Here is a 20,372-nt window from a genome sequence, read left to right as displayed (position 1 = left end):
GTCATGTTTAATTCATTATCTTAGCTAACTAAAAACTTAGATAAGGACTTGGTTATAGAAGAGACATAGTAAATTATAGGGCATATTGGTGATATTATGAATTGAATCTTGAGAAAGAAATAATGCATGTGACCTGACTAATTTCCAACTCCATGTCTAAAACTAAATAATTGGGAACCAATCAACTTTATTCACTACATTTTGCTCATCTTGGACCACAGACAGCGTTTATGACTTCATCAAAAGTGTACACAAATCAACAAACAATCATAATACATCATTCTTTATTCTTTTTGTTGTTGATAGGAACAGTGAAAGGCATATTGGTATAGATTAAGGGTAAGCGATTTTTTTCTACAAGTCAGAAAATGTTTTAGGCTTTTGGGCTATTAGTCTTTGAATCAATCAACTCTGCCACTGTAACACAAAAATTGTTTAGATATGCATAAAAGAATGGCATACCTGGGTTCCAATAAGATTTTATTTACAAAAACAGAGGGCTGGTATATTTGGCTGGCAGGCCATAGTTTGTTGACTCCTGCTAATGTAATGATAATCAACACCCAGGTTAAGAAATAAAAATTATAGACTTGAAGCACTTGTGTAACCCTACTTGATCCCATTTGTCTAGGGTAAAAAAATGTTGTAAATTAACCATCTTGAATCAAATTCTAAAAATTCTACCATATACTAATGAATTTCTAAGTAAGATGTAGTACTATCTTTATGTATGTGTTAAGCTCTTTTGGTCAATACTATTTTCATAAAATTGCATTTCCTTATTGCATAGTACTGCATTGTACAACAATATCATTCATTTGTCCCCTCTTGTGTTAGTGAACAGTTAGTTTGCTTCCAGTTTGTCCTTGGCAAAAACATCATTGCTCAACACATTTTATATCTACATCTGCTTGTGTACATATGCAAAAATTACTTGAGGATATATATACACACGTGAGATTGCTGAGTCAATGTAACTTACAAATTCAAATTAATGAGAGTGTGAAATTATATTTCAAAGTGTTTGCATTAATTTATACTTGTAGAAGATTCTTTTTTTTTTTTAAAGATTTTATTTATTTATTTGACAGAGAGAGATTACAAGTAGGCAGAGAGGCAGGCAGAGAGAGAGAGGAGAAAGCAGGCTCCCTGCTGAGCAGAGAGCCCGATGCGGGACTCGATCCCAGGACCCTGAGATCATGACCTGAGCCGAAGGCAGCGGCTTAACCCACTGAGCCACCCAGGCGCCCCATTGTAGAAGATTCTATACCCCAATACACGGATTTTAAAAATATATTTTGTACCAGTGGGATGGGTTCTAAATATAAATTTTTAACCAACTGGATACAAATACACATTTTGTAACATTTACCTGATTAAAAATGAGGTTAAACTTTAATTTTTTTATAGTTCTTATTGACCATCTGCATTTTCCTCAACTGCAAATTATCTACTGGTCTACGGAATTATAATTTTCTTATTGATTTGTAGCTTTTTTGTAAAATGTTACAATTATTGATGTTAGAAGTACATCTTCCCAGTCTTTCCTTAAAATTACGGCAAAATTCATGTTAAATAAAAATTTCCATCTTAGCCACTTTAAAGTGGTAGGTATATTCACAATGTTGAGCAAACAATCTCTAGAACTTTTTCATCTTGTAATACTGAAACTCTATCACCATTAAACAACCTCCCATTTCTCCCTTATCCATTGGCAGCTACCATTCTACTTTCTATTTTCCTAAATTTCACTATTCTAGGTATTTCATATAAAGGGAATCACACAGTCTTTTTGGAACTTGCTTACTTCACCCAGCATAATGTCCTTGAGGGTATATCCATATGATAGCAAGTCAGAATCTTCCTCTTTTTGAAGACTGAATAATATTCAACTGTGTGTATATATCACATTTTGTGTATCCATTCATCCACATGTGGTCACTTGGGCTGCTTCCACCCTTTGGGTATTTTGAATGCCACTATGAACATGAGTGTACAAATATACCTTTGAGATCTGCTTTCAATTTTGTTTTAGATAATATACCTAGAAGCAGAATTGCTGATTCATTTGATAATTCTATTTTCAATTTTTTGAGGAACCACCATGCTGTTTTCTGTACTGCCTACAAGATTTTACATTCCCACCAACAGTGTGCAAGGTTTCCAATTTCTTCACATCATTGCCAACATGTTATTTTCTGGGTTTTTAATAGTAACCATCTTAAGTGATATGAGGTTTGAAAGTAGTCACATCAGTTTTTTTTTTTTAGAAAACTATTAAGAGAACTGGTTGTATTCTTAAACATCTGGAATAATGTACCAGTGAAGCCATCTGGTCCTAGGCTTTTTTTTGGTGGGAGATTTTTGATTACTGATTCAATCTCTTTATTCATTTTGGGTCTGCTCTGATTTTCTATTTCTCCATGATTCTGTATGTGTTACCCACTTCATCTAGGTTATCCAATTTGTTGGCATATAGCTGTTCATAGTATTCCCATATAATCCTTCTTATGTTAATAACACAGGATGCACTATCGCCTTTTTCATCTCTAATTTTAGTTATTTAAACCTTCTCTCTTTTGATTTTGTTAGTCTAACTAAAGGTTTGTCAATTTTGTTGACCTTTACAAAGAACCAAATCTTGCTGATCTTCTCTATTATTTTTCCATTTTCTATTTTATCTCTGCTCTAATCTTTATTATTTTCTTGTTTCTGTTAGCTTGAGGTTTAGTTTGTTCTTCTTTTCCTAGTTCTTTAAGGTAGAAAGTTAGGTATTGCTTTGACATCTTTCCCTTTCTAATGTAAACTTTTATAACTACAAATTTCCCTATGAGGTCTGCTTTGCACAAATCTTAGTTTTGGTATGTTGTTTCACTTTTCATTTGCCTCAAGATCTTTTCTAATTTCTTCTTTGTTGTCATGGTTATTTAGGGTGTGCTGTATAATTTCCAACATTTTGTGGATTTGCCAATTTTCTTGCTGTTATTGATTTCTAGTTTTATTCCACTATGAAGAGAAAAGATACTTTGTATGACTTCACTTTAAATACATTAAGACTTATTTTGTGGCTTAAGCAACAGTCTATCCTAAAACATGCTGCATGTGCCCTTGAGAAAAATATGTATTCTGTTGCAATGGGTAGGATTTTGCACATGTCTGTTAGGTGTAACTGGTCTGTAAGTATTGTTCAAGTCATCTGGTTTCCCTACTGAACTTCCATCTGGCTGTTCTACCCATTATTGAAAATGAGGTACTGAAATGTCCTACTATTATAGACTCTCCTTATTTTTCCCTTCAATTCTGTCAATTTCCATTTGATATATTTAGGAATTCTGATGTCTGATATATAAAAAACTAATTATTATATGTTCTTAGTAAATCGACCCTTTTATTCTTATGTATTATCCTTCTTTGCCTCTTTTAAAAGTTTTTCAGGTAAAGTCTATTTTGTCTTATAATAGAGTTCATCTACCTCTGCTCTGTTTTGGTTACTATTTCCATGGAATATCATTTTTCCACCCTTTCATTTTCTATCTATGAATTTACTTACATTTAAAGTGAATATCTTTAGACAGAATTTAACTGAATTCTGTTTTCCTTTATAATTCATTCAGCCAATCTACATCCTTTGATTAGAGCATTTAATACACTTCACATTTTAAGTAATTACTAATAGGGAAGAACTTACTATTGCCATTTTGTGAACTGTGCTCTGCATGTTTTAAAGCATTCTCGTCCTTTATTTGTTCTGTTACTGACTTTCTTTGCATTTAATTTTTTTAATGACGTACTTTAATCCCCTTTTTAATTTCTTCTACATGAATTCTATAGATATTTTCTTTGTAATCATGGGGATTACATGAAATATCTTAAAGGTATAACAATGTTTTACACTGAACTTAAATTGCTACAATACCTACAAAAATTCCTTCACATCACTGTGACTCCCCCCATGATTTATCTTGCTGTCACAAATTATATCTTTATATATTGTGTACCCATTAGCAAAGATTTAGATATTTGTATGATTCGCCTTTCAAATCCTGTAAAGAAGTGAAAGTGGAGTTATCAACCAAAATTATAATAATACAGTTTTTGCTATTTATCCAGATATTTACCTTTATTGGAGAACTTTATATTTTTTTGTGTCTTCAAGTTATTGTCATTTTGTTTCAAGTGGAAGGACTATCTCTGCCATTTCTTCTAGATTAGGTCTAGTGATCATGAACTCTCTCAGTTTTTGTTTATTTGGGGAATTTTCTCTTCTCTAGTTTTGAAGACATTTGGTGCTGGATATAGTATTTTGGTTAATGGTATTTTAAAAAATATATTATCCCACTGCCTTTTGGTGTACGAGTTTATTGCTGAAAAAGCTGTTGACATTCTTAGAGAACTTCTTTGTATATGACAAGTAGCTTTTCTCTCATTGCTTTCGAGATTTTCTCTTTGTCTTCAACTTTTCTTGGTTGAATTAGAATGTATCTTGGCATGTGTTTGTTTGGCTTCATGAAATTGTATTAAGTTTTCAGCCATTATCTCTTCAAATTCATTCTCTGTCCCTTTCTGTCCTCTCTTTCTGGTACTGCCATAGATGCCCATATTAATCCATCTGATAATATACCACAAGTCCCATAGATTCTGCTCACTTTTCTCATTCCTTTTTCCTTTTGCTCCTCTAAGTTAGTCATTTCAAATGACCTGTCTTCAAGTTCACTGACTCTCATCTGTCTTATCAATTGTGCTCTTGAACCCCTGCAGTGAATTTTTCAATTTAAAAGCCCAATTTTATTTAGTTCTTTTAAAATATCTCATTGCTGATGTTCTTCTTTTGTTAATAAAATATTTTCATGATTTTCTTGTCAGTCTGTGTTTTCATTTAGTTCATTAAACATATTTAAGCAAGCTAAAAAAAATCCTTTGTCATATAAAATCAAAGGACTGCATTTCTTTAGGATCAGTTTTTGGAAATTTATTTCAAAGGGTCATGTATCCCTGTTCTTTGCATAAATTGCAAACTTCTGTGGAAATCTGGGCATTTGAAAAAAAGTAACCTCTTCCAATCTTTATGAACTGTCTTTGTGTAAGGGAAGAACTTCACTGACTGGCTGGCTTAAAGATCCCCTCAAAACTTTCCCCATAATCTCATCCCCTCAACTGTCCACAGAACTGCATAGCTCCTGCATCAATAATGTGCCATGTTACCTATTACTTGTTTTAGTAGCCTTTAAACTATTAGCGAAATCGTACCACCATTTCCAGCACTGTTTTGAAACAGGCAAAACAGAAATTAGTCTTTTGCACAGCCACCAAACAATCTAGAATGTTGCAAGGAATCTGTACTCTTTTCTTGCATTCTAAGGGAAAAAATGGGAATTCAGTGATTTCCTCCTGACCATGCATGTCATGTTGCACTGGGGAGGAGGTGGCACAAAGACAAAATACCATGGGATTTCTAACTTTTGGAGTATTTTCTTGGTAGCAGCAGTTTTTTAACTGGTTCTTACAGTTAAAGCTCTTTTGGTCTGTATATTATTGTTTATTCAGTGTTTCTATGGTGGAACCAAGGTCTGAAGCTTTCTGGTTTGGCATCTTGTTGATGTCACTCTCCATCTTTTCACTTATTAATGGTGTCCTTTTGATAAACCAAAGTAATTCTTAGATGGTCAAATTTATCAACCACTAAACTTTATACTTTTTTGGGGGGGAGGTCTAATTTAAAAATATTTTGACTTTAGAAATATAGATATTGTCCTGTATTTTCTTCTACAGAATTTGAAGTTTTGCTTTTTCAACCATCTTAGTATGACTTTTTGTGTATACAGTGAAGAAGAGATTCAATTATTTTAATTACCAAAAAGTTTTCCAATTGATTTAGCTGTATTTACTGCATTGTTCATCCATCTCCTTTTGTAATGACAGCTCTGTCACAGCCCTGTCCCTCTGAGTTGGGATCTGGTTCTGGATATTTATTCAGACACAATGATCTGTTTAACCCTGGGCCATTATAACACTTTTAAAATTACAATAGCTTTCTCATCTTCAAAGTTATTTTGGTTATTTTCAACCATTCAACTATAGAAAATTAAGAGAAAAACTCATCAAATTCCATGAAAATAATCTGAGATTTCTGAAAACAAGTTCTTATTCAAGTGATGGATAATCATGGACAGAAATTACTTCTTTGTGAGATCATCTTCCTACCATGAACATGATATAGTTCACTATTACTTGTTTTTAATGTCATTAAAAGCTTTTTATAATTTTCTTCTTAGAGAACATTAAAATACTTCTGTAAAATATAACACAGATAAGTTAAATGCATAAAAGAGCTAATGAATTATTTTAGAATGAACACCCTTAAAACCATTACATAAGTTGAAGAAACAGACTTTTGCCAAATTTCCCAAAAAGTCTCCTTGTGTCTTGCACTATTCTCCTTACTTTCAACAAACTATTATCTAGTTTTTATGATAATCACTTCAGGGTTTTTTGTTTTTTTTTTTTTAAGAATTTATTTATTTATTGTGACAGAGAGAGATCCTGGGACTCTGGAGCTGACCTGACCCAGGACCCTGGGATCATGACCTGAGCCAAAGGTAGACACTTAACTGACTGAGCCACCCAGGTGACCTTCACTTAGTTTTTTTTAAAAGCTCATCACCAAAATGACAGAATTATATGTATAAACAACTCAATTTTACTGATTCTTTGAGATATCTTTTAGACCTGTTTTAACTACAGATCCCCTCATCTCTTCTTTTGCTATATAAATTATTTTGAAGAAACCAAGACACTTGTAGTGCAAAATTTCCACCAGTGTTAATTTTTTTAAAAGATTTTTTATTTATTCATTTGACAGAGACAGATCACAAGTAGGCAGAGAGACAGTCAGAGAGAGAGAGTGGAGGAAGCAGGCTCCCTGCTGAGCAGAGAGCCCGATGCGGGACTCGATCCCAGGACCCTGAGATCATGACCTGAGCCGAAGGCAGCGGCTTAACCCACTGAGCCACCCAGGCGCCCCACCAGTGTTAATTTTGATGACAGGATTCTCATGGCAGAGTTTATTTAACATGTTAGATATATAGAATTAATCAGATTCAGCTTTAATAATTAACTAATTAGGTCAGCTGGTTAGTCTTGATGGGTGATAGTGTTTTTTCCATCTGGTTGTCTATAGGTTTCTCCTCTGTGATGATAACAGCAATTGATGCTACCTATGATCTATTAATTCCTGATTAATAGATGTTAATGACCTAAACTAAATATCCATCACTTATCAGATACATTTATTTTTCTATAAAAAGAAGACTTTCCTCATTAGTGATTTGATAACATAAATAACTTACATAGGAATAACAGGATAAATTTTTCTTTTTATTGATCAGTTTTTAAAATAATGAGCTGGTTCCTTATATTCTAAATTCAACTAAGTCATTTTAAAAATCATTCTTATGACTTACATATTTAAACATACCCATGCATTTTGATACATTGCAGTTATTAATTTACTGATGCTCAAAATGCCCCATCTTTGGCCAAGAAGATTGTCTTCAAGTCAGCTCCTCATTCTTTTTGATAGTGTTTGGTATCTTCCTTGGTTTTGGTATCACCAAATCTTGCAGGCAAATCAAGAGCACTTACAGCTTTGAAATCACCCATTTCTCCAAGAAACTGGCTTCTTTCAACAGCAAATAATAATTCAAGGCTGCAATCTGGACTCTAGATATACTCAACTGCTACTAACTTGGTCATTGTTCCTAGGCGAAACAGTACATAGGACTGCAGTACATATGTGAGTGTGAGTGTGTGTATGTGTTTTGTGTGTGTGCACATAATAATTTAGCTCTTATAATGTCTCATTCAAATTCAAAACAGAATGATTTTGCTTAAACTGTATTTTATATCTGGATTTCCTTTATTTAATGAGAATCCTGATTGTCAAAATAAAATAATTAGAATATCAATAATTACTAATTGTTTTATAAAACATGCAATAGTTTTATAAAAATATCAATAATGGCGCTACAAATATAATTATTGTTCTAGCTTTTTCAGTTTTCAGAGCACATAGCCATTATACACCACATTCTCTCTCACATAACTAACTAAAGGGTTAGTTCTCCAAAATACATGTATATTTGAGGGTTATCATGAGTCCCTATGTTTACACTCTGTAGTCGCTTCAGTTGCCTGACACTTATTCTACAGTAGATTCCTCAGGAGAGCCTCATAGGAATAATATTTCCTGAATTCTTCCATTTTAATAGTTTATCTGCAGTCTCTATACACAAAAGCCAGTTTTGCCATCATTTTCATTCCTTGACTATCTTAAATATCCTACTCCATTTTCTTCTGGCAGAAAATACATCTGTCAAAAAAGTATGATGACAATTTGATTCTCTTTCTCCTGTAAGTTAATTTGCATTTTAATCTAGATGCTATGGGTTTTCTTTTCCTTTAAAGTTTATTAATTGTATTAGATATGTCTCAATGTTGGTTGCCTGAGTAATTTTTTCATTCAGTGTGCTTTTTATATATATATTTTTAAAAATATTTTATTTTTATTTTTATTTTTTTAAAAATATTTTATTTATTTATTTGACAGAGAGAAATCACAAGTAGACAGAGAGGCAGGCAGAGAGAGAGAGAGGGAAGCAGGCTCCCTGCTGAGCAGAGAGCCCAATGCGGGACTCAATCCCAGGACTCTGAGATCATGACCCGAGCCAAAGGCAGCGGCTTAACCCACTGAGCCACCCAGGCGCCCCTTATTTTTATTTTTTTATTGTGTTATGTTAATCATCATACAGTACATCGTTACTTTTTGATGTAGTGTTCCATGATTCATTATCTGCTTGTAACACCCAGTGCTCCATGTAATACATGCCTTCCTTAATACCCATCATCAGGCTCATTCAACCCACCCAAACCTCTTCCTTCTAAAACTCTCCATTTGTTTCCTGGAGTCCATAGTCTCCATGGTTCTTCTCCCACTCCAATGCGCCCTGCCAAATTCCAGGAGTTTCCTTGAATGACTGATCCTATTATTTTAGAGTTCTTTTCTTTGGTTTTCTTTTTTGGACATGCATACATATGTTCAATATTCTAAATCTATCCTAGATTTTCTAGTCTCTTTAGTCATTTTTAAAAATTTATCATTTTTCTTTTTTACCTTCTATGTCTTTTATAGCCTTATCTGTTGAGTTTACATACTTTATTTCTTCTAACTTAGTTTTCATTTCTAAAATTATTTTTCTCTTTATTTTCAATTATTTCCTAAGTTCTTTCACCACATTTGTGAGATTCTCTAAATTCTGATATAAATTGTTCTTTCATATCCTGTATCTTTTCTAATGTCTTTTCAGCTCATTTACATACTTTTGCCTTTTTTTCTGGCCTGCTTTCATGGTTTGAGGGGGTATATTCTACTTATTCTCATTTTTCTTACTGTAAAATGTGGGATTATGATCCTTTTTGTTACTTATTATTTTATGTTAAATTAATTTACCCAAACTTACAGGATAGCCCTTTTCCTTCTTTCTTCAGGTTCTAGAGATCCCTCTTCTGTTTTCATATAGTTTTCAAAAATACGACAACCTGTTTTCTGAGAACTATCAGCTCTGCCTGTGTTCACAACCCAGTTTTATGTGGACTTTCTCTTTGACTCTCTTGCACTTCTGTTGCTCAGTTTGGACTCTTTTCATATTAGTTTCTTCCCAATGAGGACCTTTGTCTTGGGAGAACTCTACTTGGTTAATTACTTATGGGGCCTGGACGGCTTAGCCCCATCCAGCCTTACCATGGAACCCTTGGAATCATCTGCTATTATAGTGTGCAAAAACCCTCTCTATTTTAGCTGCTGTTTTCAGATTGGCCCTCTGGGTTTACCAGTAAGTACTTATAGACTATTTTCCTCAGAGCCATCTTGCTTTCCACAACTTTCTCCCTCCCTTCTGCTAACCCATGAGTTATCTTGTAGCTCTTATATCTCAACACAGTCATATTTTGGAGGATTGATGGGATACCTTGTCACCTAGTTTAATTGTAACCATTCATTTGTTGTTGCTGTAGTTCTTGTTTCAACATCTACTGTTCTGATTTTCATGGAGGAATTCGGGGTTATTTAAAAAGTATGCCCCTCGTTACTGTCTATACTGAATCTTCCACGTACATTTTTTGGTATTATTGTTATTTTAATAACTTCTGAAAATACATTCCAATCTATAATTTTTTAATTAAGATAAACATATTCAAGTTTTTCTAATTATGTAGCTATACTGTTACTATGAATGATCCAAAGGTGAACTGGACTTCTTGATTAGGGTCATTCTTTTTATAATAACATTTCAATGATGTTCTTTTGGTTGAGTGGAAATTCCATGCTATTATTTAAAAAATGCTAGGGACACCTGGGTGGCTCAGTTGGTTAAACATCTGCTTTCAGCTCAGGTCATGATCCCACAGTTCTGAAGAGCCTTGAATCGAACTCCTTGCTCAGTGGGGAGCCTGCTTCCCCTTCTCCCTCCACCATTCCCCCTGCTTGGGCTCTCTTGTTCTCTCTGACAAATAAATAAATAAATCTTTAAAAAATAAAAATAAAGAAATGCTAGTCTTGGAAACTTAAATATTCTTGAGTATTATATAACTTCAATAAAACATTTATTAGTGTCACCAAAAGTATAATAGACACTTTAGTATAATATTTCCTGCACTGCCACCATCCCTTTCTAAGATGTTTCAACTTAAATGTATAGCTTCTAAAAGAGTCAGCCTATATATTACATCCAACTTCACCCTTCCCATCTACCCCAATATGTAACTGAGGTAGATACCAAAGCCAAGGCTGAGCCCCTCAGATCCTCTCTTCATAAACAGTGACTATAGTCAACTGATGAAAGACATTTACATTAAAAGCACATTTGGAGTCAGGGTGGGGTACTATACTGGGTCATGTTCTGATGACTAAAAATGTGAGGTTAGTCTGAGAAAGAAGTAAAAAATTGAGTTAATACACAGAGAGAAGCCAAGATAGAAAGCTTTATAAAGTTGCCTTGAGAGTCAAAGGGAGTAGGATATTGACTCTCCTCTCCCATTTTCAAGGCTGCCTTACACCTACCTGTTTTTTCATTTCCTATCTTTGGTAGCTGTAAGACTTTCTGCTGTATCCTCATCATAATTAAGCTACCTTTAATACTCTTGTGAGTTCTTAATCAAACATAAATAATGCTCACAGAATATAAACAGTGATTTCTCAGGGCCAATCTGCTGTGGTGGAATAAGACAGAGTAAAGGACATGAGATTAACACACACACACCCCTAAACATTTTCTCTTCTAATTAACTTAAGTGACTACTGATTCTTTATTACTAATGATAACTCTGGGTTCACTGTATTCCTTAGGACTCTTGAATAAAAATTAGCAAGATCTAATCTGCTTCCTGACAGCCTCCAATCTCCAACGACCCCTTCAGGACAACCTCCGTTGCTGCAGCAAACCAAGCAAATAACTGTTGGACCAAGGGTTGTTTTGTCATGTTGGGCTGGTGGATTTTGATACTTGCATACATAGCGACTTTAATTTTTATGCTTTAGTTTGCACCTTTGAAAGCTAGGATTTTTTTAGAGAAAGTTCACCAAGCTCCAAATAACCACTGTCTCCAAAAATCCTTAATTATTGCCATGAGAAAACACGTACACATCAAAAGGCATATAAAAATAGGTACTGTCAATGAATGACCTTAAAATGTTAAGAACTATATTAAATTAAGTACTCTAGAATCATACAATAATAATAAACACAGATTGACTAATAAAAGTGACAGACAAATTAAGAAAATGAAAGGATACCTTTTTTAGCTTGTATTTTAAAGGACATAGACAATACAAAATATCAATGATTACTTTATAAAAAAACTACATGAATACATGTATAAATTAAGAACAAATGAATATAAAACAAATAAAGATGCAATTCAAATATACTTTATGGTTACTTGAAACTAAGAATAATTGCCTTCTCTTTTCTTAAGACATAAAATATCTTCAGTTATCCAAATCCAGCTTTGTTCTTAACATTTAGATATACATGATGAAGTCAAAAGCAGTGGGATATATTCATCATAAGCATTATTTTTAAATACTCAATGGCTAACAAAAAATATTTTTATCATGTACATCTCCTGAGTCTTTTATAATAGTTTGACAGTTTTTCTTCTCAGAGGAGAACAACGGTGTTTCAAATGAGAAAAAGGAGGAAGATGGAGGAGGAGGAAAAAGAATGACCAAGAATACATGTTCAAGAATGAGAACATGAAAGGACATGTATTTCCAGAGGCTGGGTTAGAGAGCAAGAATAGACGTTGGATGAGCAAAGCAGTCAGTTCACAGTTACAGATGACTGAACAATACTGGGAATTCTTACCAAAGAACCCAACATTTTATTTGTCTGACCACCTCATTTCAAAAACTTACCTCTACCAATATCAGTAACAAAAATAATTTTCTAGTCAAGTATAAAAGGAAAAAATACTGACTATTATGTACCAAATTAAGCTAGACAATACAATATAAACAGTAAGATATTTCCTATTTATAAGTGATGAATAATTTTATCAAAATTGTATAAATAAAATGGTACAGGATCACAGTAGAGAAGACATTAATTAGACTTAAGGAATCTGAAACAGAATTCAAAGGATGGAAATAATTTGGGGGAGAGAAAAAAGGAAAAAAGATCCAATCCAGAAGAGTTATACAAAAACAAGGAAATGTAATACTGAGTAACTTTTTTTCATGTTTAATTAATGTCTTCCATACAAGAGGACAGAGACTAGTTGAGTCTGAAAAGGAAAGTTATAACTAAATTGTGAGGGATACAGAATGCTGTTCTGTTATACAGCAGATGTTTCTAGACTTTTAGATTGTATTGATCAGCAGAAATTTGAGGACATACTGTGTCAACCTTCTATTTAAAAAATAAGGACTTTAAAAAACTATCTGAGGGGTTTGAAGGGGCGGAGGGGTGGGAGGTTGGGGTACCAGGTGGTGGGTATTATAGAGGACACGGATTGCATGGAGCACTGGGTGTGGTGAAAAACTAATGAATACTGTTAGGCTGAAAATAAATTAATTAATTTTAAAAATACAACTCAAAATCTAAAATTCTGCCATTTACTATCATCATTTTATTAAGCACAATAATTTTAACACAAGAAAGGGATACCAACATTATATCCACATAGTTTTAAAAATGGGATATATTAAACTCTTTGGATGCAGAAAAGTTACAACATAAAATTGTATTCTGCTAGATGAACACAAAATGAACTTTCAACTCTTAACATATTCCAATGTTTCATTTTTAGCATAGTCACTTTTTTAAAAATCCAAGAGATATGTTCTTAAGTCTTTCAACTCAACTCAAAATATTTTACGTAAACTTAGGGAAGCCCAAGAAAAACAGCTCTCAATTACCTACCCAGCTTCTTCTCCTACCTTCTTACTGCAGTACTGGGAAGAAATAAGAAAGTCTACAGATGCCTGGTCATAGCAAATTCTGGAAAGGGGCTACCTATGTGGGGTCTTGCCTAACCAACAAAGAGCAGTTACGTGTTATCTGATAGTAATTCCTTAGAGCTTCAAATTGTCACAAACTGTCACTGAGGAACCAGGAATGTGGTTCTTATAACTTAAAATAATTCCTTCCTTAGCTTTGGCTGCCAGAAAACTTACTGCTGATTTGTGTCCCAGTTTTAATAGCACTATAAGGACCCATTATTAACATTTCTAAATTTGTTCTCTGTTTATTTTAGCATGTCTTGGACCACTATTTATATTTCCTTATATAAATTTGTCAAATCATTTTAGGAAAATATATACAGGAGAAATAAAAACTTATACTGAATGAAAAAACATTTTAAGATTTATTTTTTCAATAATGTTTATTAATTTTTTTTCTTATGGTAAAGTAACACATTATGAGGTCATTTTACTAAATATTCTCTCAGTCTAGAACACTTTTCTAGTAAGCTATATGACTCACCTCCTTTCAGTCTTTGCTTAAATGTAATTTTTACCATTGGTCTACTTAAAATTATAGAGCATGTTAGAAGATGGTAAATGCTATGTTAAAGGATAAGTTCAACACAGCGGTTTGGGATTCTAAAAATGGCAGAGACGGGCTGCAGTTTTAAAGAGAGTGATTATTTATTAAATAAACTGCAACCCGACACTGTCATTTTTAGAATCCCAAACCCCTGTGTTGGACTTACCCTTTAACATAGCATTGACCATCTTCCATCATGTTCTATAATTTATTTATTATGTTCAGTACTTATCTAAATGTCTTGTCCTTGCTGAAATATAAGCTCCACAAGGCAGGGATTTTTTTTTTTTAAATAAGGTTATTTTTTGTTTGTTTGTTTTATAAAGTAGAGCTGACACACAGTGTTACATTAGCTTCAGGTGTACAACACAGTGATTCAATAATTTTATATGTTCTACTATGCTCACCACAAATGTAGCTTCCAACTGTTACTGTACAATGCTGTTAAAATACTACTCACTGTATTCCCCTATGCTGTAATCTTTCATACCTATGACTTACTCATTCCATAACCAGAAGCTTATCTGCCACTCCCCTTCACCCATTTTATCCAGCCCCCATCCTCCTCTTCTCTGTCCACCACCAGCTTGTTCTATTTATGAGTCTGTTTCTGTTTTTGTTTTTACATTTGTTTCCTTTTTTAGATTCTACATCTTTGTCCTTTATATACTAATATATTCTAAAGTACCTAAGACAATGTTTGGCCTAAAACAAGAATTCAGTGTTTTAGAAAAAAAAAAAGAAAAGAATAGCTCACCTGTGTGTCCCTGTTCTAAGAACTTTATATGCATTATATAATTTAATCTTCACAAGAACCCTGGGAAAGAGGTGCTATCACTGATTATATTTTATAGAAAGAATGTTAAGTTACAAAATGGCTAAATAATTCAAAAAGTTCAGAGAACCCTGGAAGTAGTAGAACAAGGATTTAAACCCAGTCTGACTATTAACTATTACTGTCTCACCTAACAGAAAGAGATTGTGTAAAAGCAATTGAGACAATGATAGAATAATCATAGGAAAATGACACTAAATAGAAAGTGAAAAGCAAAAAAAACATACATAAGGCTGCTAAATTCAAGGAATAGTACCTATAGCCATTATTTACGCACAGGATCATCTAGATATGGATTACCCCTTTCTGAAGTTCTTGAATATTTATAAAATGAACTTTTTAAAGAAATAAGACTTCAGAGAACCGTATTTTTAAAAGCTGCTCTCCTAATACTGATACATAATAATTAATTTATCTACGTTCCTTTCTCATTCCATTTAAGCAGCTGTTGAGTAAAAAAGACAGTGACTTCATCAATTCCAGGTAAATATTTCTTTACATTTTTTCAGTTAAGAATTTTCATATTACAAATATTATAAGAATAAGAAATCACTTACAGAAGCAGGGCTCTTAGATTTGAAGGAGATTTTAGAGCATATTGCTTAGTAAACATACCATTCTCATGAAGGATACACTGCAGCCCTGGTAGACTAGGATTATAAGAGCCAGAGTCTCCTAGTCCAATACCTTTTCAAAATTCTCCATTCTATTATGAGAACATGTTATTTTTAAAAATGAATAAGAAGAAAGCATGTATGAATATCTTATTAGAATTTGTGGAAGCAATGTCTTTATATTCTTTTGGCAATAAATATTCCTCCAGAAGTACAGATTATATCATGAGTAATAGATACATTATAGGAAACTAAAATAATTAGAATAGAGAGAGAAATCATACCTTCTATCAATAGCTCTTGTCCATGACTGCCAAGAAGTGTACGAGATAGGAATGGGGCAAAGTCTACAAAAATTTCACGAAGAAGAGGAGCAACTTTTTCTAAAGCTCTTTCAAGTTTTGCAGTGATGCTGTTGAAATTAAGACATAAACACTAGTAAATATAATTCAATACAAAAGTCAAATAAAGTTAACTTCCAAATTAAAATCTTGAAAAATCATAAAAGTACAATTCTAACTCATGGAATAATAACAGCTTCAGTAGAGGGGACACCCTGTAGAGTTTCACATCAATCATAAGGCTACTCTAAAGACTGCAGCCAAAGTCGAATGAGCAGGGGTGCCTGGGTGGCTCAGCGGGTTAAGCCCAGGACTCTCAAACTGGACTCTGGTCATGATCTCAAAGTCATGAGATCAAGCCCTCTCTGTGCTCAGTGGGGAGTCTGCATGATATTCCCTCTCTCCTTCTCCGTTTGCCCCTCCCTGCCACGCTCTCTAAAATAAATAAGCAAATCTTAAAAGAAAAAAAAAAAAAGTAGAATATTCTGTGAAAGGCAACTGGGATTCTTTAACCTGCAGAGGCCACAGACTCTGCTCCTGGTTCTATTCTCTTCCATGACTATCCTTCTATCTATGAAAGAAAACTGTTTTGAACACCTACTACATGGATCATTGTGTCAGTTACAAAGAATTAAACTTTGTTCTCTAGAGTTGCCTAAAAATTCCCTGAAAAGCTGGATAAATAAGGGGATAAACAGAATTCAGTGTAATAAAATTAAATTGCTGCTGCTCAGGTAGGCATTTTTTATTTCTATTACTATTTTTTACTAATTCCTACATTATCATTTATATTCGTTCACTGTTAAATTTTAAGTTATATGGCCTCACATAAGCACTATTTGACAGTCTTGAAAATACTTCAAGTAATATATGTAAAAAAATAGTATATGTAAAAAAAATTAGTAAAGACTAATTCTGCTCAAGCAAATAAATAATCCGTTAACATCTAACTATCTCTCTTAGAAAATAAATGCTTTGAAATAAGACTGCATAGACTGAAATGCTGGTTCTCTCTTATGCTACCTAGGTGAGCTTAGGGCATTAGACTTCCTTTGCCTATAAAATGGAAATAACCATGGTGCCTACTGGTGAGAGTTAAATGCACTAAGGCACATAGAGTGTAGAGGAAACTACCGGGCACACACAGTGAGATGTCAATGATGGCAGCTCTTATAATAGCTACTTTGAATTAAAAAAAATCTATATTTACTCTTAGAAAATGTAGCTCTGATTAAAAAACAAAATCAATATAATAATATAATGTTAGAGGAACACACACTGTTCTACACAGAAGACATGTACAGCAAAAAACTAAACAATGCTTCAAAATAATAAAAGTGCCACCACAAAGCTGTGTAACACTTTGCTATATGCGAGGAAAACTTAAATGACAAAAAGGTAATTAATCATAGGATAATTTTCAATATACTACTAATATTTGAAACTAAAGTACTGCATTGTTGGTGACTAAATAGGGGTGAGGGAATAATCTAGGATTCCTTCTTTCCCAACTTGGAATCATGGAATCTGAATCATTTAAGCACTCAAAGCGTCACCATTAGCACTTCTATCTGACTTTGTCTCCTCTTACCTGGGTCAAAGCTTTAGAGAAAGAACTTAGAGAGGAAACTGGTGTGGCACTTCCACAAATACCTTAAGAGAATATTCCAGAGGAAAAATCTGAGCAAGAAAAAGGGAACTGGGTAGGGCTTTGAAGACATGCTGAAGATATAGAGAATTCTCAGTATTCTCCCTTACTCTGTTATTCCCGAACTAAGTCAGCACCTTCTTTATTTTTTTATCATGTTTAATTAGCCAACATGTAGTACATCATTAATCACTGGTAATGCTGTTTAAACACAGATTCCTAGAACCCCATCCCCCTAACTTCTGATTCAGCAGGTCTGGGTGTACTGTGAGAATCTGCACTTCTAACAAATTCTCAGGTGGTTTGCTACTGCTGATCCAGGAAACTCACTTTGAAAATACCTGTTTTAATGAGAGTACTTACTACTAGTAAATTGTAATAAAGCTGCAAAGGGAAGGCTACCTGAATTCATAAAATAATCATAATAACTTATCTCTGATTTTAGTGAATACAGACAGAACTCCTTTTTTATATCTATTAATTAATACATTCCTTCTAATCTCCAAGATCATGTCCCATAACTTCCCAGGTAACATAATCCCCTCCTCTAAGAAAAGATGAGTAAGAATGTTAAGAGCAAACCTATGAACAGGGGATAAATCTAGATGTTATTATTTGTTTCTGAACCTAAATTCTCAGTGAAGCATGGATACTTTTATTTAAGAATAATTAATAAGAATGAAATTAAATTTAGAAAATTCTTAGATGTATAAAGATTCACATCATAGTTATCTATTGTAATATATTATCATCTAATTAAATTCAGGTATATTTCTTCCCCAGGTTATGACTTTTTTCCATAATTTATGGGTTTCTATAAGACTTACAGGCTTCAAAATTACAACAGTACTGTTCTGGGTTACATATCAAATAGAAACCTCAATTAATTTAATAACTAATCACATAAGTGTGTGCATACATGTGTATTAATGACTTAAGGGTAAGGGATAAAAAAGAATCCCTACAATAGTATAAAAATCAATAGAATATTAAATGATGCTCTTACATATCATTCTGTAACCATAATTTTAATATTCTAATGGAGAACAATGTAACATTTTACCCAGCAAGAAATCAAAGGTTTTAAGTACAGAAAATCATCATCAAATTATACTGCCAGATTTAGCTATCAAACAACAGCCTATTCTAAGTGGAAAAGTTGCACCATCACTTTTTTACAGTGAAAAAAAGGACAAGTTTTAGTTGTTGTCATTAATATTTATAGATTCCACACAATGTATTTTAAAGGAAAGTAAACATCAGATAAAGTATGTGATCCTCATCTTTACACAATTTAAATTCTCAAAAAACATTATATAAATACAGATCTCAGCTTAATACCCTCCTTTATCACCAGGCAAAGAACACCAATCACCAAAAAAAACCCAAAAAACAAAAAACTGATATTTCATTTCTCATCTGAGAAAAGTACATAATATAGAACTTCCTTTTCTCAAGACATAGCTGAAAAATTTATCTGTTAACATGTAAAAAAAAAAAAAAAAGTTAACACTAGAGAATTCCTTGGCCTTATGTCCTATCAAAATAAATGAGTTATTCTCTTCATTTTGAATATAATTTTTTAAACAGTACATGTAATAACTACCAGAAAATGAAGTTCTTTGGCAAATTATTTTGTAAGAAAAATAGGCATATTTTACTTGATTTAGGGAAAAGATTAATAATTTTTCAGTTTCATTTGAAAGCCTACTTTCATTTATTCAAGAAACATTAATTCAGTAAAAGATACCTTATGCACAAAAAAATTTGAGGTTTCAGGACATGGGTAATTTGCCCTGTACAGTCTTGACTGAGATTTATAATCTTAACACTCTAGCAACTTCTTAGTATTTAGGAAAGTTCTTGGGCCAACTCCAGGCTGAAATGCATTCTCTTGAGCTTCTCATTTTTCTCCTCCTACTCAATTTTTTTTTATTCCCTTCAGTCACATTAATGATGCTTATGATGTTATTTTGACATTGGCTATTTTTCTTGATAGCTAAGCGCAAATTCTTTAAAGAGGGAGAATTAGTGATTTCCATGAAGAAAACTACTGTTGCAAGTTGGGTAATTTATCAACCACTCTCACAAATTTTACAACTACAAAAACAAAATATTCAAAGAAAATAATAATGCTTTAGATGAAATGTTAAAGCATCAATGCCTGGATTAAGATAGCATGACTTAAAACACAAGAGTTTTATTATTATGGTTTTAAAAAACACAATAATGTATTGGTTTTTACTTACATTAAGAAAATCTCATTTACAGAGATTTACAGATTCTAAGAAATTTTATGAATAAAGATATAATTGTTTCATGATAGGAAAAAAATGTGTGAAAATCCATCGAATCTTGCCAACTGTAACTGACCTCAGGACATAACAAAAGCTAAGGCGACGAACTAACTTAATCAGCAGAAAAAGGTAAGATTTTTGTCTCACTTTCTAAATTAATCTCCTTACAAACATGTTTCACTACAAAGTATTGATTATTTTCAAATGTTATATGCTTTAGAATTCTAGAAAAACACAGTAACTTTACTTTCATTTAGGACACTACTTATGTTGTGAGTACTATTTTAATAAGCTCCTTTACACTTATGCCACTTAATATATTAATAATTCTTACTTTTGGTTTTAACTTTTTGTATTCTCCTAGGTCCTTAACATATCATAAATATAACAAATACTTAATTTAATTTTGTACATTAAAGTTCTTAAATTTCTTCATTCCTTAAATCATATAAAATGGTTATATATAATAATAAAATCTAGAATGAAAATGATTATGTAACTTTAAGTACTGTACATAATAAGAGAGCTTAGATAT

The 20,372-nt window shown here is 32.8% G+C and overlaps 1 protein-coding gene across 9 annotated transcripts in view; it reads right to left on the bottom strand.

Moving 5' to 3' along the window:
* Positions 1 to 20,372, bottom strand: part of NBEA (neurobeachin) — a 667,980-nt gene that overhangs the window by 368,487 nt on the left and 279,121 nt on the right. For all 9 annotated transcript variants that reach the window (XM_044249587.1, XM_044249579.1, XM_044249580.1 and 6 more), the window contains one exon: positions 15,836 to 15,963. In XM_044249587.1, the coding sequence (XP_044105522.1) occupies positions 15,836 to 15,963 (128 nt within the window). The remainder of the gene's footprint in view (positions 1 to 15,835; positions 15,964 to 20,372) is intronic.

This window comes from Neovison vison, chromosome 5 (genome assembly GCF_020171115.1).
Source record: "Neovison vison isolate M4711 chromosome 5, ASM_NN_V1, whole genome shotgun sequence".
In the NCBI taxonomy this organism is placed as follows: Eukaryota; Metazoa; Chordata; class Mammalia; order Carnivora; family Mustelidae; genus Neogale; species Neogale vison.
This window is presented reverse-complemented; position numbering and strand designations above follow the sequence as displayed.